The sequence below is a fragment of the Pempheris klunzingeri genome, chromosome 6 (assembly GCF_042242105.1).
Source record: "Pempheris klunzingeri isolate RE-2024b chromosome 6, fPemKlu1.hap1, whole genome shotgun sequence".
Lineage (NCBI taxonomy): Eukaryota > Metazoa > Chordata > Actinopteri > Acropomatiformes > Pempheridae > Pempheris > Pempheris klunzingeri.
This window is the reverse complement of record NC_092017.1, coordinates 23661707-23686491: the sequence shown is the minus strand read 5'-3', so window position 1 is coordinate 23686491 and position 24785 is coordinate 23661707. Positions and strand designations below refer to the sequence as shown.

Below are 24785 nucleotides of genomic sequence, written 5' to 3'. Positions count from 1 at the left end.
TGCTCAGATATTTTATTCCCTTCATATCCTGTCACTGGTTTCTTGCCAATTTTTAATCACCTATTATTTATAACTCACTTGATGTTTACAGCAGGATATTTGCCTTTAATTACCTGATTATGGCTACTTGTACCGAAGGACCGCATGAACACGAGGAGAGCGATACTATGAACTTTGGAACAGACCCGTTTAAATGAAGTGAGACAAACAAGATCTGTGAGGAAGATTATGGACAGAGTTATTGGGGAACTGACTTCAGAGTTACATATTTTGTGTTTTTCTACTAATTTCAGTTTTCAATAATAAATGAACATGAATGAATACATGGGTTTAAACTGAGCTTTTATTAAAAGGACATTCCTATTTTACCAAAGTACAGTTTTTTTTCCAGGAAACTGAGAAATTACAGACACATTCCCTGATATTTCCTGACCGTGGATTAGGGTTACAAAACTAAGAAAGATTACTATGTTGTTATTAAGAAATAGTATCAACATAATGTTACCTAAGATGAAAATCCTTTCAAATTATTTTTAATATTTTAAATTTTATAAATCATTTTTTAATTGAAAAGATGTTAAACTATTTTATTCTACTAGCATTTGGTTTCTGAACCAAATTACTACGTGACCAACATGAGGTCTTTGTCTTTTTTACATAACCTCATTCAGGTGTGACCTCATTTATATAAAGTCATGAACAACCTGTTCAGCAACTGAAAGTCTGGCACTTGTTCACCTGGTATTTTTATGTATGTTCATGTGGGCGAAGAGGAGTGTATGAGGAACACAGCTTATTTGTTTATGCTTGTAGTTCCACTGTATTTGCAATTTTCAGTGTGTCACTATGACGACTTTTATCCTTATCTCCTTACTTTGGAGATATTTTGGGAATGGAAACATTGCTTAGTTGATCAACCACTTTGCTCCTGACAGAAATATCCAAATATTTGATGGATTGCAATGAAATTTCATGGTCCTCAAAGAATCCTTGTGACTTTGGCAACCTCCTCACTTTTCCTCCTGTGTCACCATTACATTTACATCTGTAGCTTTCAGTGAAATGTATCACCAGCTATTGGATGGCATGATGTCTGGTTTAGATATTCATGTTCCCTTCAGGATGCATTGTAATAACTTCCTTTGACTTTTCCTTTGTGTCTTCATGAGGGCTGATGGTAATGGCAACATTGGTGTTAATTAGTGAATATTAGCACGATAATATGCTAAACTAAGAACATGGTAAAAAAATTATACTCAATTTTAACATGTTTGCATTGACATTGGGAGGATGTTCAGCATTTAGCTCCATCAGATGTTTTTGACGCCTATTTATTTGCTTAGAATTCTTAAAAAATTAATTCAGTATCAAAGTTAAAAAAGATACAGATGAAAATCATTTGTGGATTTATAACCAAAACTTTTGTCCATGTTTGATTATAATTGTAGTTCCATTGTATTCGTAACAACGGTGGTTCGATACATTTTTCATGATTATGTCGTCTTTATTTTGGTGCATGACGTTACCACTTTTTAAATCATAGAAGAGTCAGAAGATGGTTCACCTTCTCAGCCAAGAAGCCTGGTATCTCTGCTAAAAGGAACCACATCAATAGAGAGAAACCCGCAGTAGAGGTGAAAGTAAAGGAAAATATATTCATATTTACAGTTATTATATCATATTCACATTCATACACATTCCACAACTCAAAAACAATAATCATCTCTGGTCAACGTCAAGGGATTTCAGTAAATCTCAATAAAGACCTTTATTTTTTTGTACCAAAATAGGCAGTTAGAGCAGGGATAAATATTATAATATGTTAGATATAGATCCATCTCTGTAATAGATTCTTTGCATCGGTGCTTTACTCTAACAGACAGTGACATGGTCCCCTGGCTAAAAACACACAGCCAGAGTCATGCAGAAAGTCCAGTTCTGTCAACCGACGACACCACTGGTTTACTCGATTCATAGAGGATTACAGATGGAAAGAAATAATTTAGCAGAACATTCTGTGAGGAAATATTAAAGCTTTCAAAACACACTTGATCAAAAAATCTATCTAGTATTTGGGACTAGGAGCTACTCTGTCGACAGAACGGTCTCTCTGTATGCCTCTGGTCTCCAGTCAGCTTGGAGGAGTCGCCTCAGGGGTTGAGGGTGGAGATGGGAAGTGGTTGGCTGACAAGGTCCATACAGGGGCTGTGTTACCCAAAGCATCTTGCTAATTCAAATGTTACACTTGACAACTGAGATTGTCGTCATGCTTCGGGCCCCATTTGTGACATCACTCATTTGGCTCTGTTGATTTCTACCAACTCCTGAGGGAAACGTCTGGCTATTTAGTGGTTTAATGCTCCACTGTGTTCACCAGCTAGTCTCTAATGGCGTCTGTCTGCAGTTTGGTGCTGAGCATGAAGTGTACGGTGGGTTTATGGAGCCATTTCACTATTAAACAGCTGATGTTATGAGAGCTGTGAGAGTGAACCAAATCAAGCTATGGATCGGGCAGCTAAAGTTGAAACTCGCTATATATATATCCATCAAGCCGAGGGGAGCTGCAGGTTCAGGTGATTATTTTCTGTAGGTTCATCACCACAAGCCACCCCTTTCACATTGTCACACTGTTTTCACATTGTTATTTGATGCATTGTTATAAAAATATTGATTATAGTTGCTTTAAGTGAAAAGCCAAATATATATATATATATATATATATATATATATATATTTTACCTGTTACGCAAAAGAGAGTTGTGTCTTTGTAGGTATTTTCACAGTCTCACAGATGCATACTTTCTGAGAGAGAAAATGTTTGCTCAAACCAACATTTAAATGGTTTATTGCCACAGTCTTTGATTCTCTTCTTTTCTGGGTGCCTATAATGTACATTGTAAGTGCCCCTTGGAGTTTCTCGTGTAAACAAACAAAAGTTATGTTTACATCCACAGCTGATCCTGCCAAAACTGCTGATCAGCTGTAAGAGTGGAAGCAACAGAAATGTTTGAATAATACGACCGCGGGTTTCCCTCATGCTCAAGCATCATACAAAGAAACCCCTTCGTAAAAACATGGCTCCATCGCACTATTTAGGCTATTAAAACTATCCAGTGCAGCGTGTCAATTGGCCTGATAAAGAGAACAGAACAATAAAACATCTATAGTGCTGAAAAAGGTGAGGAGAAGACAAGTTATGTTCAAGCTAAATTTAAACCCAGGCCTGCATACAACATAGTGAGGATTTAGTCAAGTTTATTATATTCAGTGCTCACCTGTAGTGAAGCGAGTTAACCTCTCCTCTGCCTCTGCTATGAGCAGCAAAGACTATGGCAAGACCGCTATAGGTGCCAGATGTGCTCGGCCCGCCACGTCCTCGGGGTCCTGCATTTACAGTTGATGTTACACATAATGACATTATGATTGGCTGTGCTTCAGAGGGTGTGTTCGCACCGCAGACTACCGTTTACTACCATGAGATCTGTTAGTTTGCTTGGAGTTAGCGTGTGTCTCACCGTGGAGAGGTTTGACTGTGAAAATATGATTCATCTTAACAGTGTGTTAATGTTACATGGTTTATATGATTATTTATCAGCTTTTACATTTTTCTGTTTATATTGAGTTTCACTGAGATAATGATGGAGAATGTTCACTTCAAAGCCTTGATATTTGTTTCAATAAATATTAGTCCCAGACTGCAGGAAGACAGTTATTGACATCATCTACACATGCAGGACCCTGAGCAGATGTGGTACCTACAACCGCTACGGTCAACAAATGTGCAAAGCGAGGGTCACATGACTTCCAGAGCCAGCATCAGTAAGTGTATTGCACTGTAAAGTTGCACGTTTTAACTAATATAAAGTGGAAAATGGTGCTTCTAAATAAAAACATTGCTCCAGAACATTGCCCTTTCTGGTGAGACTGACATGAAAACACCTTTAAAGATACAACCCTTTGCTGGATAACAGGTGAAAATATAATAATGACAGTTCACCATGTGCCCAAATCATGGAGCAATGTGTGGAGCGCAGGTCACAGGTGGTGCTAGCTTCAGGTGTCCTTTATGCACACTGGGACTGAGAGCTCAACCTTACAAATCCAGCATGAAAAAACCTTTAGCCAAAAAAGCAAACGCAGCTGATTAGTTCGTCCTGACAGTAGTGTTTAAATGATGTCTTTAACTACACAACAGTAGCATAACATACAAGCCAATGAGATAACTGCAAGTTTTTAATCAGACCAAAAAGTGTTCTCTGACCTCTTAAGCTCTTTCAAACCAGCTGAAACATCACCGATAGCTGAAAGAAAAGTGAGAGTATCCAAATACCAGATCAATCCTGACACGTTAAGATGCTTTTAAGAAACCAGCCCTCATTAGTGCAACTACAGTACGAAGAAAAAGCTATTATGATGATGCTGATGATTATGATCGTGATGATAGTGTTGATGAAGAAGATGATACACTGTTTAATGCTGGGGTGCTCAACTAAAGCCACACCGTGAATGTGGAGTAGGGGAGGAGGAGAGAGATGAAGACATGAGACAGAAAGGAGGAAGAGGAGAAGAGAAGGGAAGCCTGTGTGGGAAGAAGTTTGTTTTTGTTTTAAACCTGGAAACTGGGCCCGTATTTATCAAACTGTTTAACATAAATGAAAGATAAAAGAAAAACTCTCTTGAAAATTAAAGCCATTTATGACATTTTTATTACATTTCAGTGTTTTAGAGGGGTTGTACAAAATATTATTGGTCATAGCTGAAGGATTAGACTTCATTCAGAATAACATAGTTTTAGCCTATTAGTTTATTTGCATTTATCAGGCTTACAAATAACAAGAATACAGCTGTCATTGATTTTCCTTCATTATCATCACTTGTCATTGTTGCACTAAAGCATCCTTAGAATCTGTTTTCTCTGGTGAGAGTTTCCATATGAGCCTCGTATATCCATATTTACACATTTATATATCATACATATCAGATTGCTGTTGTTATTTTTACATTCTTCTCTATTGGAGATGTTAAGGATTTCACACACATACATTTCATTTATTTAAAAATTAAACATTCAGAATAGCATATCGCTGAATGTGAGTATTTTAAAAACAATGAATCGGGCATTAGCTGTTCCTACTCTGAGCATACATGTAATTGATGTGATTTAAAGGTTACTACTGACATGCTTGATAAATGTGTCCTAGTCTTTATTTTTTGTGAATAACTTTTTTGGCTACTGACCCTGTTCTTAAGCTTAATTCTCAGACATTTGATAAATACGGGCCCTGGGCTCCAAATGGACTCGAAAACCATTATGAGGCCTATTAGAGTGTTCGATACGAGGAAGAGGAAGGGAGGAGGGAGAGATGGGATATGAGAGAAAGATAGAAAAAGACCAGAAAGAGAAAAAACTCTAAACAGGAGCAATGCTGTGATGAAAAGACAGACAGACAGACAGACAGACAGGGAAGGAGATCAAGATTTTGTCCCAAAAACATGCTCTTAAAGCTACAGCGTGCAAAAGTCTGCCTCTTGGTGACAATATTATCATTACAAACCCATACATGAATGCATTACCCTTTGTTAATATGAAAACAACGACAACAACAAGAATAAGAAGAACAATAATGAAATCAAATCAGATAATGGTACATGTCGCCTTGATTTGAAACACCTCCTTAAACATTAAGGAACTGAGCTGTAGGAAGATCCACCAATAGGCTGCTGGACAGACTTTAGCTCCTCCCAACTCAGGAAGTAGCAGTCCCAGATAGTCCCAGCCTCATGCCACTTTGTGTGCTTGTGTAATTGTGTGTGTGTGTGTGTGTGTGTGTGTGTGTGTGTGTGTGCTGTAGTGTGTATGTAAGAGAGAGAGAGTGAGAAGAGGATGCAGGCCGATAATAGAAAATTTGAGATGTAGGAACTGTTGAGAGGATGATGTGTGTGATCATGTAGCATGTGTGTGTTTATTCAAAGTCGCTCCTTGGTGGGCACCCAGATGTAAGGACCAGACTGCTCCTCAATGATCTGCTTCACCTGCGCATACACCTCCTCTAGAGACGCGCCCTGGACTATAGCTGCAGAGAGAGAGAGAGAGAGAGAGACCCAGAGAGAGAGAGACATTAATACTCCTCACAAAAGAGCATTTACCAAAACATATTACCACTGACCCACTGTGTGTGTGTGTGTAAGAAGGAAATACAATCAAAATGAGGAGTGGGAAAATAACAGCCATGTTTGAACCAAATATATAATGTCTGGCTTGGGAAAATGCGATGTTCCACAACTCCACTTAAAGCAATCACAAACAAGGACATTACAATCTTCTACTCAATAATGTTCCTACTTTTGATAAGGGAACGGTTAAACATTTTGGGAATTATTCTCTTTCTTTGACCAAAGTTAGAACAGGAGATCAATCGAACTGTAATTTACAGTTATATAAACAAGAATACCAAAAAATAAGATAAAAACTTTAAATGATATATGGTGTTTAAAAAATAATAGCATCTATAAGTTCAATCAAATAGCTATCAATTATATCACACTATCTTCCCCAACGTGTACACAATAAAGCAAGTTAATTAGTGAGCTTTAGAGGTGGACACATTTTTGAACCAGCCATTTCCCCCATCTTCTAGTCTTTATGCTCAGCTACAACAGGCTAACCACATCCTGACTCCAGCTGCATACTATAAGTGCAGATACAAGAGTGGCATCTCAGCTAACTCTCAAAAAGAAAGCAAAAGGCAAATTTCCCAAAGTGTTGAACCATTTTTTAAACATTTAAGTTATAGTGGACTATTCCCAGAACTCTTTTGTGGGTCCTGAGCTGCCAAAATCCCAGATTGTCTCCCATGGAAAACACACGGTGACATGAGAGGATTCATGGATTGAGGTAGCTGAGATAAAAGAACGCCAGGTGGTGCTTGTGTGGTAATAACTAACCGGTGAAGAACTCTGTGAACTCCTGCTCCAGCTTGACAGCTCTGTCAAAGGTCTTCCTCGCCTGCTCCTCAGTGAAACGCTTGTTCATCTCTCTGCAGAGACAGACAGGAGTTCCAATGACATGGTAAAACTGAAAATAAACCCTCGGAAACCTCTTTAACCACATTGTGAAATTCATTGTGACGTGATACTGATTAAGTTTTATTTCACTGGAACCTCATCAGTAGAGTGGAGTAACTAAGAATATACCATTAATCAAGTTGCAGCTTGCCTACAGTAAGTTTGAAAATAGCTAAAGACAAGTCTCAAGTATCAAGTATTAGCTGACCTATGCATACTGCATGTTGAATAACACCTTAACAATTTAATCAAACAAAAACTTTAACAGATCTGTCATTTATGAATATAACTGCGATTACTGTCAGTTTTCATTATTACGTGTGAAAGAACAAAAGTACCAGTACCATACTGGCAGAATAGTTGAGGACTTATGAAACTTGCAGCATTTTCTTGATTTTATTCAGGTTTTTGTTTACGCTCCTGGTGTTGAGAATTTACTTCAAGATCATTATGGGCTGTATATTCATTTAATGTTCCTGTTACATACAATTGTGTTTATCTACCTGTTTGATGTTTATTGTACTTTCCCACATCAGGAATGAACTTAAAAGCTCATCTTGTATGGCAACGATAAAGAGAGGTCCTAAAAGAGTATTTTTCAGTTCCACGACAACTGAGCTCTGCTGATGAGGAACATGTGATATGGTAGAAAGCTTAAAAACAAGCTAAATGGACTTGTTCAGCTCAAATACAGGATGTTGTGTATGTTACGGCGGTGGGGTTGGCGTTTACGTTACTTACAGGATGTTGTCGACATTGCGTGGTCTAATGAAGATAGCGATGGGATGGAGGCCTGCCATCTGGAGACGCTTTATGGCATTCCCTGATACATCCAGTATACAGTGTTTACCCTGAGAGAGACGGAGACACAGAGTTGTTTCTGCTTTCTGATCTCTCTGTCCGTTGGATTCTGTCTCCTCTCTCTTCATACTCTTTCTGCAAACTCACCTTGTCAGCGACTTCTTTGACGGACTGTATACTAGTTCCATACAGGTGGTTGTTATACTGGCCAGCCTCTATGAACTTGTGCTCCTGGATCTCTTGCTCCATGAGCTCTCTGGAGGACATGAAGTGGTAATCTCTGCCGTCCACCTCGTAGTCTCGCCTCGGCCGCGTTGTGTCTGAAAATACACATTTCATTTTTAACATATATGAATGTATTTTTGTTTTGTATGACTTATTTTGCGTGTGTTGTTTTGTAAGTGACAAGCTGTATGTAATTGTGTAGAGGCAACACGAGTCAAATAAGAGCTTAAGCTTTAAATATCCTGGTATTTGGTCTGTGCTATGTACTTCTCCCTATAACAAAGTCATCTAAAAAAGAGCAAAAGATGAATAAACAAATAAAAAGCATAAATGTATCTTTACATCCAACTCTATATGCAACTAGTACACATTTGATCTTATCTTATCAGTAAAAATGTATCTGATTTCAAATATACTGAAGAAAAATCTATAGTAGATAGGATAAGGTAAAGATGTTGGTGTTCCAGCTCCCTACTCACATTTGACTTCTTTAGATATTGAGTAAATACCATTTTTGAGGACTTAAACATGAAATATAAAAATGAAAATGAAAGATATTTGATGAGGTGTAATCATTAGCTCGGATCTGTCCATCTCTTTTAGAGTTTTTATTTTCAAGCTGCCAAGCTGTCAAGTAAATTATCTCTTCAAACTGTCAGAGATCAGTGACAAATGATAAAAGTACCGAAGCTGTCTGTCTCTATTTAATATCCTTTCACTTTGGTGCGCAGCTGAAAACCAAAAAAAATGTATGTCAGCTTTACAAAATTACATACATGACTTTAACTTTTCATAATGTGTGTTCAGGTAAAGATTGCTGTTGTGTGCAAAGCAGTGGCACTTTAAAAGTCATTGCTTCGGATTCGTTACAAAGTTTAGACACTCACGTGGGACGCAGGAGCCAAACTTGTCGGGGAACTCGGAGATGAGGTCGTCGTTGACCCGATCTTTCATTGGCCCAAGCACGATGACTGGCCGCGTGTAATTAACTGGGATATGACAGCGAGAGCCGTACATACACAGAGACGCACGGTAAGTTGAGTGAAGCAGAAACTTGGACATACAAGCTAATTAACTCCTTAACATCCAGTTTTCTCCTTGTGTTTCGGTTTAAGCATTTAAATAGCCAAATCAGTTATTTTCACATTTTGTGTATATGCTGTTGAAGGGTTTCATGACTATACTTCCTAACATTTAACAACAAAAAAAGAAAACAAATGAATCTGGAGAAACTAAAAGAAAATAAAAGGATGATGTGAAATTGAGTACAGACCTTCCTGCTGCATGACAGGTTGGTAGGTGAGTAGGGTCTCCTCCTGGCCGGCTGATTGGACAAACAGAGATGATGGACGCATTTAGAGGCAGAGAGGATGGGATTATTGACAGCAGAGCACACCCTTACCCTTTTCTACTTTTGGACTAAACTTCTTCAAACAGCTCTGGAAAAGCCGGCTGGAGAAGCAGTTGAAAGGCATCTTGCAAACACGCACACACACACACACACACACACACACACACGCACACAAAGATAAACACACACACACATAAACACTCACATGCACATAAAAATCACAACACACAGAATAAACATGTGCATGTATGCATGACACAGCCACAATCACACACAGAGAAACACACACACACACACACACACAAACCAGCAGCAACACGAAGTGGCTGCGGTTTGGAAATAAAATACAAACGGAACACAAAAGAGCAAAGAAGGAAGAGAGACTGAGAGACAAGAACAGAGGGATGAAAGCAAGAAAGAAAGAGACAGAGGAGGGTCTAGACTTACAGGAACTACTCTCACTATCGCTGGTGCCAGAGGTTACCAGCTCTGGAAGGACAAGACAGGTCAGAGTCAGCAACACACACACATATACAGACACACACACACATACAGACAAACACACACAGACTTACACTCTCTCTGTGTCACACTTTCACTGTTAACACAAACCATCAGCCACACAAAGTCACTCCATCCATTTTCTATATTCACTTTTCCTGTTCAGCTGAACATGAGGCTCTGCACATTTCCTTATTACATTAGGAAAGGTACAAGTACGACTCTACAGCAGCCCATACTTTTCCTGATATAATAAGGGAGACGCTTGAAAAAACACTCCAGTGATTTAGCATTCAACTTCAAAGCTGCAGAGATCTTTGTGTCTGGTGGTATTGTAATGTTTAGCACAATGTTAACAAATCAATGGTCATAAAAAGTCTAGAGATTAATAACTCAAAAACTAGATTTTACAAGTGGGTCGAAAAGAGATGTATTTGTACTTGAGTATTTTAATTGTATGGTATTTTGCACTTACTCTCCACTACATCTCAGAGGAACATTTTGTACAAATTAGGAGTTTAAAAACCTATAAAGCCCATATAAAGTCCAATACATTGTTATGTAGAAAGATACATCACACAGCAGTATATAAGATGGTTAAAACTAGCTCATGAGTACTTTACTTTAGATATTTTAAGGCAAACTGTGATTTTTGCTTGTATAAATAAAATTGGCCTGACCTGAATTCACAACTTTTACTTTGTATATTCATGATGCTCTTATGGATTCAAACTTTACAGTCCTTTTACAGTCAACTTCACTGTCCATTTCAGTACACCCTCTTTCTCCCTCTAGGTCATGTTCTCCTCTTCCTCCCTCCCAAAGCAGGGTGGAGGAAGAGGAGTCTGAAGGAGGATTCAAGAGATAGAATTCGGGTGGAAGTGAAACGGTTGAGTAACGTCGGTCAGCTCAGGAGCTGATGTTACATATACTGACCAGCAGGTGTCACTGACGTAGAGAATACCCACCTTTATCATCCTGATCCTGCAGGGAGAGAGGGAGAGAGAGAGAGGGAGAGAGAGCACATTAATCATCATACTGAAGATGATCATAACAGTATCTTGACTTTTATCAGGAGAAGTCTTACTTGAAAGCTCGTGGGTTCTCTATTCCTCTTACACACACACACACACAGTTTGAGTGCGCAAGACTAATTTGAGAGCATGACGCCAGGGGATACAACGTGTGTGTGTGTGAGAATTTTTAATTATCAGCTCTTCACCGTGCAGAGTTGCTGATTGCAGTCTTGCTGATTCACATGGTGCGAGGAAAACAGAGATGGAGCCGGCAGCACAGTGGTGTCAATAGCTTTTGTTAGACTGGTGTGTCAGCTTTCATCAACACGCTGTGTGAAGTGTGATTAAAGTCACGTCGCCACCTCGCCTCTCAACTCTGACTGCAGCAAGGCTGCGTACTTTTAATTAGAGTCTAATTACTAGTTAACCTGCCTACACTTCTCCTGGGAACGAGTCGTGTGGTTGTCACTAAGAAATTGTCAACTCATAGTCAAAGGAATTCTTCAACTCCTCAGTGTGTTGATTTAATCCCAAATAGTGTCTGCAGTGTTACCGTTGCTCTGTAGAAGTAAACAATGACATAGGAGGATCTTTTAACATCTAGAAAAAGAATTGAGAAATAAAGACCAAAGCATACTAGGACTAACAAAACATTAGTTTCATTATCAATCAACTATTTTCTCGACTAATCAGTGTAAATTCTCCTTGTTTTGTTCGATCAACTGTCCAAAACCCAAAGATATTCAGTTCACAATGATATAAAAAAAAGAGAAAAACAGCAATTCCTCACATTCAAGGAGCTGGAATCAATTTTTTTTGTATCATTTCTCCTTGAAAAGTAATTAAATCTTTTATTCAATTTTCAAAACAGTTGCCGATTAATTTTCTGTTAGTCGATTAATGGGCTTATCGTGTTCGCTCTTAAGCACTTGTGAATGTTTTTGGGATATTAGGGATGTATGAAGTGAACTTGACCTCTCAGTTCGGCCGACTCTGGTCAGCTCATTGCTACCAGAACACACTAAAGGTGATTTAGTGACTGTGCTGTATATGATGGACCTGAAACAAACTTGCTTTGGTCTTAATGGCCTACATAAAGCACACCGCCTTGTCTTTACCAAACAAATCAAACATCCATTCTTTTATAACCCTGTTGAATTAGAGTTCCACATATTTAGTTGTTGTGCTCTCACATTAGGACAGCTCAGATGAGAAATGACCCCTGTGAATCCATAGGTCTCTGTGTGCAGAAGCATTGTTGCTACAAGCACAGTTACATAAAATTAAGTTGTCAGGTGAGAAGAAAACTTTCCTCTGTAAATAACACCATGCCAAACCTCCTTCTGCACCTGGTTTCACAGCATCTCAACACATTCTCTTTCCAGTTTATACGTGAGCACTGAATCTCACTGGAAGCTGTTATTAAGAGTTCCATGTGGTATTTCATGTTTCATGTTGGTGGAAGAGTCTCTTGAGAGTACGGTTATATCAAGACTACATGAATTCGCCCCTTGGCTGTTTTAACACGGTTCACTACTTAATTAATTTGCCAAGGTTTACAAACATTTCACACAAAAGAGAATAAGAACAAACTAATAGATGTGAGTTAAGTCACATCTTAGAGTTTTGTGAGCTTTGTAAGGACCAAACTTAATGGTTTAAGGTTTATAAAAGGCAGGTTGCTACTCACCGATCTGTCCTGAGACCTCGTCACTCTGACTGTCTTTAACCTCGACCTCTCCTTCTTCTCTGCCCTGTGAGATGGAAGGACAAGGACAAAAAAAAAAAAAAAAACATTAAGAGAAATGCTGAAAGAGGACAGACAAAGTTTAAAAAGATTCTTTTGCACAGGAGATGGTATTTAGTGACAAGTATACAGGGTACGATTTCAGAAACAGAAGCAAACCGAACCGGTCATCAGACATAATTCTCTCATGTCAGGACAAACCTGTTGTTACAGGATCGCCTGATAAAACATTAAGCATCCTGAAACCGTAGAACTGTTTTAATTTCATGGTCAGTGTATCAGATCATTTCATATCCATAAAATATCCCGTAATATTTCTTTATTAAAAAGTAATTTTGTACCTTATTGTATTTGGATCTAACTCCTCTCTAAGCAGCACAATGAGATTATGGGATTTCTGAATAATAGTGAGAGATGTGTGATTGAATTGTGTGGACTTTAATATCCAGATGTTATGTAACTTGACAGTTAAGAGCAGATAGCAGGTTCATGACCGCTAATCTGGATGGAATACGACCACCTTATTACAAATGCAAAGGGATGAGCGTGCGGCAAGACCGAAATACTTCAGCCATAGGGTAGAGAGGACATTTTTTGTCTGCTAAGTTTAAATTTAGACTTGTCACCTCCTGTACAGGGCCATTTCCTGCTGGTGATCATATTCTACGCTAGAATTTCAAATAAGGTGAATCTCCTGTGTCTCAGTTCAGCACCTGTTTCTCCGTTGAAGCCTCTTTTTATAATTTAAGCCGACAAGCGAGATGTATTTTTAAACAAAGTCTTGAATAATACAGCTTCAAGCCGCCTGATGTCTGCAAACAGCCAAACAACTGCCACTGAAAACAGACCAGCAGCACCGAGGTCCACAGCAATCATTACAATAATAACTAAAGGAAGACTGCTAGACTGCAGGCTATTCTTCGGGTTTAATCCCTGATGGCAGCCCGGCTCTGAAAGGCTTTCCAACCAAATAATAGCTTCATGGGAGAATATTTATGCCACTGCATCGGCAAATAAGTATCTGTTTCTCCTTTCCTCTCAGTCGTGGGTTCCTGTGCCCCCCCCCCCCCTCACTCTCTCGCTCCTCTATTTTTTCATTCTTTCAAATAAAATTATTATAATGTAATTTAAAGACAAAGAAAAAAAAACCAGAGAAGGATGAGGAGGTGAAGAAGGTGGAGGAGAGAAAGGAGAGGAGAGGAGGAGAGACAGGGAGTAGAGGAGGGGTAGGTAAAAAAAAAAGAGAGAAGAGGGAGGGAAGAGAGGAGGAAGGGAGGGTTAGGGTGAGTACGAGGAGAAGAGAGCGAGTAGAGGAGGATGGTGAAAGAGGAGGAGGGAGGAGAAGAGAAAGGGGGAGTGAGGAGGAGCAGAGGTGGAAGAGGGAAGGAGGAGAAGCGAGTAGAGGAGGAGAAGAGGATTATTGGAGGAGGAGGAGACAAGGGGAAGGGGGGAAGAGACACAGATGAGAGGAGGGGAGGACAAACAGGTGGACCAGAGAGAGAAGGCAAGACAAGGAGAGGAGGAGAAGCAGGTGGAGCGCATGGATGAAAACAGGTTGAGGAGAAGAGGAGAGGCTGAGTGGGAGGGAGGGGGGAGGAAGGAAGACAGGAGAAGAGGAGAGGAGGATAAAAAGAGGAAGGCCAGACAGGAAATGAGTTAATATCAGAGGACAGTTAAAGAGCCTATATCAGAAAATGGCTGCTTAATTTTACAAACCAACCTCAGATTATACCAGCCCATAATAATCAATCATTTAATACCTCAGCTTCATCAACATTTTCCTGCTATACTATAACATCCTGTATTTAATGCTTCCTCCACTAACACCCAAACCTCTGGTGGCTGTATTCTCCCTTAATGCTTCATATTTTAGTTCTATTAGTCTTTTCTAATGCACCAGCCTCTATCACCCCAGATTCTCTCACCCAGCCTCTATTCTAACACCTCAGTCTATTAATACCCCACCATCTACACCCCTGTGTGACAGCCTCTACATCCAACCCTCCCTCCCATGTTCCACTCGCTCACTCCCACTCACCCTTGTTGCCTCTAATCCCTTTTCTCCCCTCTTTCACTTATTCACTGTCATTTCAGCGCTCCCTCCCTTTCTCTCCTTCCACTCCATCACTTGCCACATCGCTCCGTTCCTCCACTCTCGTCACCTCTCTCAGTGACACTGACGGTAACAAGACTTGTTTTTAATCGTCTCCTCCTCCCACCTCCGAAGCATATCAACATCTGTCTGTCACCCCCTTCGCTGTGAAACAAGGAGGAAGAGGGAGGTGAGAGGAGGGATTATTGCTCAGTTTCCACTGCAGGGTTTGCATTCAGCAGATTCTACATAATGATGGTGTTTGCAGTGTTATGAGCCAACAGAAGAATGACACACCAGCGTAGATTGTAACTAATTTGAAACTCTCCGCATGGATAGATGTCTTAGGCTGGAAAACAATGGCCATGGCTTTATTTTTAGTTATGTTTTATAGACAGGGTAATCATTAAGTTTATCGGGGTGAACAAACTGATGTGCAGGGGAAAGCAAATTGATTTATTAATTGAACTTTGAATTTCACTGAACCATGTTGACTAAATAAATAAAATAAATCTATATTGTGCTCCATGTTTTTTATGTTTCTTTGGAAGTTTGATGGCTTGTATGATGCTTTTATTGTGTATATTCCTACGTTTTGGCAATAGGAACATGTCAGCAATAGAAATTATTTCAAAAGCTCGACAACCGAATGCTCCAGATCTCATCGTTTCAGAACCTGCTTTATCATGCGTTTGAAGCACAGAAGTCAGGTGAGGACAGCTAAAACATCTCCATCCACTGATGAAGTGAAAAGAAAGTACGTGAACCGCAAATTAAGATTATTTTGTCAAACTTCACTTATGAGCTTCTATACAACAAATGTTTTTTCTTTATGGTTTAGATACTCGTTTTTGTTTAACTCATGAGGAATTGATTATGTGAGTGTAGAGTACATACAGCATTGATGTTTGGCGTCTAGGCTCTGACCTTGTCGCTCCCTCATCAAGCTCAGGACAGCGGGAATACAAACTTCCCTCTTGGGAAACATAAACCCAGAGCCTACATGTGGGTTTTCAGGTGGAGGTGGGGCTTTATGAAACACTATATGAACTGCGGCAGCAATAGCAGCAAGTGACAGCGTAGCTTTCAAACAAGCAGTGTGAAACCAAGACAGAGTAAGCAGAGCACTGACGGCTAAAGTACACCGTCGTGATTAGAAGATGCCGCAGATATGCAGCCTGTTGCAGGAAAATGCCGTGTGACTGTGGGATCTAGCTCAAACTGACTTCACAGGTTTGTACTAATTTAATGAAATGAGAGGTACTAAAATCTACTGCGCACTCCCATCCAAACCCTTTCAACTCTGACCTCCTGCGGCTGGGGATGACACCGACTTCAGGGCAGTTTGGAGGAGGGGGGCTGAGGTGACGGGCAGGCCACCACTCCTCTTCGCCAGCGCTGCTCACGTGGAGGATGTCCCCAAAATGAAATGGCAGGGCCTGATTGGGCGCACTCAGATCCGACGCACTTCCGTCATAGTCGAACAACGCTCTGCAGACAGACGGAGAAACAATTTCACATTGCACACATTCGGTCAAAACCCCGACAAAAAACATTTAGTGAAAAAAGATGATCAACGTGTGGAAGCGCCAAACACATTTCACAGGAAGAAATATTCACTTTGCATTTCATCGCATTCCAATTTAGAAAAATATTAAGAAATAAACAATTACAAATAAAATCAAATGACAAAGCAATATAGACAGAAAGATCTGTTGAGAATTGTTTTCCTACACTACTAATGTATGACCTTGTCTGAGTGTACATGCCTGTTTGTGTGTGTGCAATTGTACACATCTGTCTGTTCGTATGCCCGTCTGTATGTGTGTGTGTGTGTGTGTGTCTGTCACTCTGTACGTTGTGTGCGCATGTGTGTGTCTGAATGGTGATCTGTCTCTGGATTTTCAAACCTGTCCAGAGGGAAAAGACCTGGGAAAGTAGGGCAGCAATATATGTGTTTGTGTGTCTGTGTGTGTGTGTGTGTGTGTGTGTGTGTGTGTGTGTGTGTAAGTGCGCGAAAAGGAACTAGAGCTGAAATAACCGGCATCCCCTAAAGTCCCTACTGCCTTCATCAATAAAACAGAACATAGACGGAGAAGGAGAAACTAAGAGAGAGAAAGAGAGAGAAAATCAGACAGAGAAGGAGACACAGAGAGTCTGACATGGTTACAAAAAACGCCACCTCATGTTTTATTGACATTAGATCAAAGATGATAAAAGAAAGATGTCCACACAGGACATTATATATTTATCTGGCTGCTAAATTGTAACTTCTTATCACACTGGACTCCAAAGTCTCATAGAAATGTGATCTTATGACCAGAGGGGGTTGGTTGGGATCTCACTGATCAGCTGTGGCCGACCTTGGTTAAACCTCGTCATGGTCAACATCAGAGCACAGTGATCATTCAACTAGGTGAAGCTTCAAACTGGGAAAACTGGGCTGACGTCTTAGCAGGTGGTAACAGGGAACATCAAACATCATGTTTGGTACAGGTATGTTATTTCCTAATACTGTCTTGGGAGTTTGTGTGGAAAACTAAGTGCGTTGCTACTAATTACAGAGAAAAATGAGCAAAAATCCCTCAAAATTGAATGGCAAAGATACATACATCTATAAATAACCTTCCTTTCCTTCATAATATCAATACTCCAAGAGTCAACGACTATATATGACAATAAAGAGTAGAAAACAAACAAGAGCACTCTCACTTTAAGAGTCTTTGCAGCTACCAGGTTATAATGGATGGTGTGTACAGCTATGTAAATGTAACTCTAAATCAATTACCTGCTCTCAGTATTACAGTCGATTTAATTCCTATGTGGGAACCTCCGAAATCTAATTACTCAAGTGAAAGAACACAGTAATTACTGCAGTGTAATCTTTTGCACTGGCCTTATCGCAGTTAACCTGTGGAAATGCACTGAGGCAATTTTTAATGTTAAATACTATATTAATACCATGTTTGCTAAGATAAGCAGACAAATCATACTGCAATTTTACTTTCCCCCCAATGTTGTTGTAGTACTGCTGCCGTGTATGTGCAATCATTTTACAATGTTCTATATGATCAAAAGAAAAAGAAATACTGTAAACGTGAGGTGCAGAGCTGCGTCCACATCAGTGGGTCCATAGATACATACAGTAAACAGCAGGTGTCAGATATAATCCCCTGGGGATTATTAAAGGAATTCTGATTCTGATTCTGATAAGCGTATAAATACCTTTCCTTCATAATGCCACTATACTCAGGAGTTGATGATTATAAATGAAAACATAGATGTAAAAAGTGTCACACGTCCCTAATGCATTATTTTAGCGAGCAGGTTACACTGATGGATTATTTGCGGTATTATTAAGGCCACATGTAAATATAACTCTAAATCGATCACCAGCTCTCAGCATTACAGTTGTTTTAATTCCTGTGAGGGAACCTCTGAAATTAAATTACTCGAGTGCAGGAACATGCAGCCTTTTCCCAGTGAGACTGTGGAAATTTTGAGCATGAAACACTGTGTTAGTGTTACTTTTTGCACTGCCAGCAGCTTATTGTCAAAACACACTGCAGTTACACTTTTCCCTGAATACTCATATAACATTACTGCATATAGGCACTTTATCTCAGAGGTGACTCTGCAGGGCTATTCGCTGGAAGATGACTGCATCATAGCGCTGTTTAACACAAAACAGTTAGTAAATTATATTTATATAACAGTTGGTAACTGTTCTTTTATCTATGCTGTCAGTTTATTTGCCATTACTGTACTATAAATTTGATAAAATATAATATATTCTCCAAATAAATAAATTTGGTTACTTGAAATGTTTCGAAATTGATAAAGTACCTCTAACCCCAATCGGTACAAGTAATAAGAATTAATAAGCAAATCATCATGGACAGAAAGAAAGCCAGCAGGGTGTTTCAGGTCACTTAGGACTTTGAACCTTTCTGTATCTTCCCCTTATCTGATAGCAAACAAATCCTAGTATATATACATTTGCAGCAGCTTATATAAAAATAAATATATTTGTCTCTGAAAATCTAAAATACAACTTAAATTTCAAGGAGGATGGGACTTGACCATGTTATCATACTTTGCAGCTCTGTAGCCTTTCCAGGTGGATCTCTGTGCAGTGAATATACTATTACAATACCAAGCTATCGAGCCGTTCAGCGTGTTTAAAATAGGACATTAACGGTGTAAAATAAGAAGACATGCACACACTTTTCACACCGTCATGCATTTGTCACCTTCCTTTAGCTACATTTCCTACATGGAAAGGTTAGTCAATGCCATTATACGCATGCATATTACTGTAGTAGACACCTGCACACACACGTACAGTATGTACATGCATGAACACACACAGCAGCCCAGAGCACCAGACACCCCCAATCTATCACGCGCCAACAACCTCAGCTCAACCAATCAGCTGCCAGTTCCAGTGCTCATTCTTGATATTTGATGCTGATTGGTCATTTATGGGCAGTAACCAGATACAGGAACTTCATGTGTGACAGTGATTTATAATGGGGGTTGTTTTTGGGTGGGTGGGGGGGGTGACTACATTATTCTTTATAACCTTGAAATGATCCTGGCCTGATTTCGAAGACATGCAGGAACGCAGTCATTAAAATTCAGCATGTAAAGTGATCAACTCACAGGGGGTGTCATGATAATAATCTGACACATGCATATTTCCTTATTAAATCTGCAATTATACAGTCATGAACACAGAGTGCTGCTTTCAGCGGTTCAGTGTCCAACACTTTGGCTTATGAAAAGCCAAAGTATTTGTGTCCGCTGTATTTTGCTAAGCAAAAGTACCTTTATGTACTCTGCTGACTTAATAAGAGGAGACCATCACTTCACTTATATCTCTGTTGTATACAACTCTTACATTTCTTACCTAAGAAAAACTAATAATCTAAAATAATCATGCTCTTTTTGCAGAAAACTGTATCTAAATAATACATAAATCACAACGTCACACTCACTAAAATGCAGCTCACAGTTCTTTTCAGGATATCAAGACAATCAATGTGGCTCCTTTGGATTTAATCAGATGAGCAGTGCACAGGCCATTTCTTCTTTGTCTTTTAGCCAAATAAAAACAGTGGGTGCACCCTTAATTTATGCTAATGATAATTATGCCTATGGGTGACTACTTAAAAATTTAACAACAGTGACGGCAAGCAGCTGCAATGTCATGTTCCCTCATACATTTCTATTAAGTCTACATTTCACAAAGGGGATCATTTGATTTAGTTGTGAGAATGCCAAGTAGGTCATTCAAGGTTTTGCAAAGCATTCTGGGTCCACTGGCAGAGACTTCAACACACTCTAAAAACTACAATCCCATTTCAGTCACATGTTCAAGTTTAAGTTAGTTAATCAGCTTGTTTCTCAGTCAGTCAGATAAACCAGGTAACCAGTCTGTCTGATAAATCTCTGACACTTGTTGGACTACAGTTCCCAGAGTGCTGAATGTGACCTTTGGCCTCTAGCTCCCTGTACAGGGTCTGACCCCAGTGTGAGTCAGCGTGTGAGAGAGTGAGTGTGTGTAGTTGAAGGTGACTCTGTCCGGCCGCTGCTGCCTTTTCCTTCCAGGCCACTTGCGCACCATTCAGGTCGGATGTTCCTTTCATGCGCAGCACATGCCAGCTGTAGTTTCCTTATGTTTTGTCAGAAATAACGCCAAACACAAGAACTAGTGACACATGAAATGCGTTTTTTGCTCTGTCACAGTGTCCAGCAGGAGCCGGAGTTTTGCAGGAGTTTAGGTTTATTTGTCACGGCTGAGACACTTATGAGAAAAATCTGTAATATGTAATGTACTACAAACACAGATATAAGAGCGGATACATTATTATGCATACGACGGAAAATGACACATTAAAATGGTTCTTGTTCTTGAGCCATTTAGATTACGGCCCTGACGATGTTCTCTTCTGAAAAGGCACTCTTTGGAGAGTCAGAATTATCTATGAGCTAATGGAGAAACCTACAGAGGAACCAACATGGTAGTGGGTAAATAAGATTTCTCACTCTTCCTTAAAACTGTTCTGATTTATATGCAGCCATCATACAGTGATCGTGGGATCTTAATGTGGTTTACACTGATGAAATTGTGAGTCTTTGTGTTTCTAAATAACATATAGATTGTCAAAGTTCAATAAGGATTCAGTCAGATTATTATAGTATTATAATCCTACTTTCGGTCAGTGTTCAGGCTGCTGCTTGTTAAAGGGTTAACAGGAATATTCAACCAGCTCTGTATCATTACAGATAGTATGCAAATGAACAATGTTTAACTTTTCCTCAGTGTTCCTTGCACCAAGAGGTCTCTGCTCATTATTCAGCTTGACGGCTGACATTTACTCGCGCAAGGACTATTGCTCGATTGAAAGACTGACTTAATGAACTTTACTTTCAAAGTTAATCTACAGTAAAGTAAGGACAACAAGCTGGGTGACGAGCAGGGAGCTCTGCCTCCAGGCACCATCGAGGGGAAGTTAAACATTGTTCATTTGCTTTAACTACCCTTATTATAATGATACAACGGCAGTTAAAAATCAGCAAAGTATCCCTTTAATCACTCACACAACTTCCACAGTCTGCCTGTATTTAAAGACTGATTTAAAGACTGACTTTTTAGTATTTCAATTCTAATTCCCGACTGTGGCTTATACTTGTGTCTTGAAATCATTTTCAGCTGTAGCTGAACTGACACAACCTAAAAAAAAATGCTCCCATGTCTCCTCAAAGCCTACCCAATGGATTTAATCATTAGTGTGACCATTAGAGCTGCTCTTCCTGTCTTTGTTTTCCATCGTATTGATCTCCTGATGTGACTTATCTGGACCCAGCGTTTAATCGATATTTCCAAAGTGATTCTTGTAAAGAAAGGATCCTAAAAGTGTAGGTGGTTTAGGACTGATACTGCTTCCGGGCTCTACAGAGGAAACTAAGGATGGACGGGGTGATTCAGAGAAGACTGAACAAGCAGGACAAGCAAGGACAAGAATGTCACCAGGACAGAGGAAGACTCACACGCACTGTAATCGAGAGAGTTGACAGGAGATGGATGTGTTTGTGCATTAGACAGTATTTGCCAGGCAATCTAATTGTGATTTCAGATGTGATTACCTCTCTTTCAGCAGCTCACACCCACAAAACGCTGAGCCGACAGCTGAGATAAGACCTTATAATAGTCACACTGAAGGACACTAGACAATCAGTCACCTCCGTGTGCTGTGAGTTTGTGTGTTACCTGACGTAAAGTGTGCGTTTCTGTGTGGAGCGGAGCGATGTAGAGCTGGAACTGACACTGCTGGTCATCATCTGTTCCCTCAGGTCATGGATCTTCGCCTCGAAGCGGCTGTACTCTACACGCACAAACAGAGACACACAAAGAGGACAAGCATTATTAGACCCAGCAGACTTCAGGTGACAGGTAATGCTTACAGCAACTCTTGAAAAATCTATTGAGAAGCTAAAATAAGCCACTTTTACAAGCTACTAGAAACTCCACATTAGAAGCAGCAGAGTGACAGAGATTTTTTTTTTTACGCTTCAATCATCTTTGCTCACCACATTACAGTACACGGATCAAAGAGAGGAGCAGAAGCATGATCAAACAACTTTAAGCGTGGTGGAGGTTTATGCACAGTGTTAAGTACATTTCCTACAGATGTCTGTAGTACAACTAGTGCAACATGCATTTTTAGATGTGATGAAAATTGCATGTAAATGCAAATTTTCCATGTACAAGAGCACAGGGGATTCACTCCGTGTTGGACTACACCCTGCTTAGCTACAAAAACACAGCTATTACAAGCACGTATCACACACACACACACACACACACACACACACACACTCACACACACACACAGCCAGTTTGAAGTTTCTACACTGACTCAGATACATTTGAACTCAATTAATTCATTAATTCTACAGCATCTATGGAAAAATCTATTCATTAATTTTTCTACTGCTATTTTTCATTGTTTCATTGTTTGCTATATATATAAAAATATGGCTCAGCTCTGACTGGTCAATTACTTCTCTAACTGGCAAGAACCGCCATGAATGGGCATGACAACACACTTATTTGAATTACTGGACAAATCTGAGATGTGGACGGAGACTCAGAGGTTTTAATTTCCTACTTTGCTCCTTCATTCTTTCTTTCCACTCTTTCTCTGATAACATGCCAGCAGCTAGTGCAATTTTTAGTTTCATAAGTCTGTTAAACCACAAGACTAACAATAATTTGAAAATTTGAGAGTTTCTGACGTAGTACTGTGAACCCATGTGACTCACACTAAAGCTGTCATAAATGGCAGCTGTGAGACACGTCTGACTTCAGCTGTCTACATGTTGTGTTGTAGGTGGGAAACAGGCGAGTGTGCATTGAACACATGCACACTGAGTTCACACAGTGACATTCTAGCGGCTCAGCAGTGGAGTGATGTAGCATCACTGGAGTTCTTAGTTAGCTAGCTCATTTTCTGCAATGCAACTAGCCTATTGGAAACACACAAAGATGGAATCAAATGCAAAAATATCCATCCAGATATCAGGAAAACAATCAGGAACACAACAACTGCAATGCTGCACCTTCAACATGTAAATGATATTTTTGTCAAACCTGCAAAAATTCAAATTTCACCAGTGTTTGGTGATTTGCTGATGTTTTACACAAACACAACAAAGAATATTCAAACAGCACTTCCAGTTTAATTGCCAGGGACAACTGTATCCCTATCTCACTTAAATGACAAGTAGTAAATTGCAAGAGAGCGACCAGTTGGCTAATCAATGCAAAGTGCAATGGTTTGCTCAAACACTCAGCGAAGCAGCCCTGTGCTTTAGTATCCTCCTGCTACATGCTGCAAAAACTCTTTAGTTTCTGACCCATTTTTTCTAGTGGCCATAAAAATGCCACTGTGCCTCTTTAATTATAAATGTACATTATTTATGGAAATGTACAAAGTGGAAAAACAAATTACATAATGTGTTCTCTGATGTGCATACACGGCTACCAGCAGAAAAAGTAAAAATATATATTTTTAACCAGCAGATTACTGTCTCAAAATAATGGTGAATTGGGATATTTTTGATCAGAGCGGCTGAACAAACAGAAACATGTGTAATAAATCCTCACTGACTGTCCTCTAGTCTTCTTAACACCACACAGCTTCCCAGAAACCTCTGAACTAACACACGGATGACAACGCCGCTGGCAATAAGCCTGAAAAAGCCCTTCTGAAGGATGTCCCTGTGTTCGTGTGTGTGTATGTGTGTGTGTATGTGTGTGTGTGTGCAAGTGTGTGTGTGTGTGTGTGTGTGTGCAAGTGTGTGTGTGTGTGTGTGTGTCTGAACCATTGCTGTGGACTAGAGAATCTAATTAACCCTGAGTAATTCAATCATACTCGAGGTACACACGGTCATGCACTTGCGCGCGCGCATGCGCACACACACACGCGCACACATGCACACATGCACACACGCACACATGCACACACACACACACACACACACACACACACACACACACACACACACACACACACACACACACACACACACACACTCAAAACCTGCAGTATGTCCTGACTTTTCCGCCTTTTTCCTCCCTATTTCTGCTTTCATTTCCTTGTTTTCCTCTCTCTACACAACACACACTCAGATTCTGAACATAACACCAACATCTAAACTCTGATTTCCCCCAAAGTGTTAACTAATAATCTGACATAGCTCATAGAGATAAACAATTAAACTCTAGTAAAATGGTTCGAAGCAACGTAGGTCTGAAATCACTGAAATGCTCGGAGAAGCATGTTCTTTTTTGTACGGGCACAGTAAAGCACATTGATATTCTGGGAAGGGAACTTCTTCTTTTTTTGGTTGATTCATATAACTCACTACATCCAATGCTAAATGTTAAATGAAGACTCTGATCTTTTCATAAAGTGA

The 24785-nt window shown here is 39.7% G+C and overlaps 1 protein-coding gene across 2 annotated transcripts in view; it reads right to left on the bottom strand.

The window, feature by feature from the left end:
* Nucleotides 1-5329: 5329 nt before the first annotated feature.
* The window catches only part of LOC139202291 (disks large homolog 4-like), a 96986-nt gene continuing 77530 nt past the window's right edge, over nucleotides 5330-24785 (bottom strand). The window contains exons 13-23 of one of the 2 annotated variants that reach the window (XM_070831706.1): nucleotides 22075-22189; nucleotides 16107-16289; nucleotides 12650-12713; nucleotides 10912-10927; nucleotides 9890-9931; nucleotides 9365-9415; nucleotides 8979-9080; nucleotides 8014-8186; nucleotides 7807-7916; nucleotides 6946-7037; nucleotides 5330-6074 (exon numbers count right to left, since the gene is read on the bottom strand). In XM_070831706.1, the coding sequence (XP_070687807.1) occupies nucleotides 5968-6074; nucleotides 6946-7037; nucleotides 7807-7916; nucleotides 8014-8186; nucleotides 8979-9080; nucleotides 9365-9415; nucleotides 9890-9931; nucleotides 10912-10927; nucleotides 12650-12713; nucleotides 16107-16289; nucleotides 22075-22189 (1055 nt within the window). In that variant the 3' untranslated portion in view covers nucleotides 5330-5967. The remainder of the gene's footprint in view (nucleotides 6075-6945; nucleotides 7038-7806; nucleotides 7917-8013; nucleotides 8187-8978; nucleotides 9081-9364; nucleotides 9416-9889; nucleotides 9932-10911; nucleotides 10928-12649; nucleotides 12714-16106; nucleotides 16290-22074; nucleotides 22190-24785) is intronic. The other variant, XM_070831707.1, reaches the window with a different exon arrangement.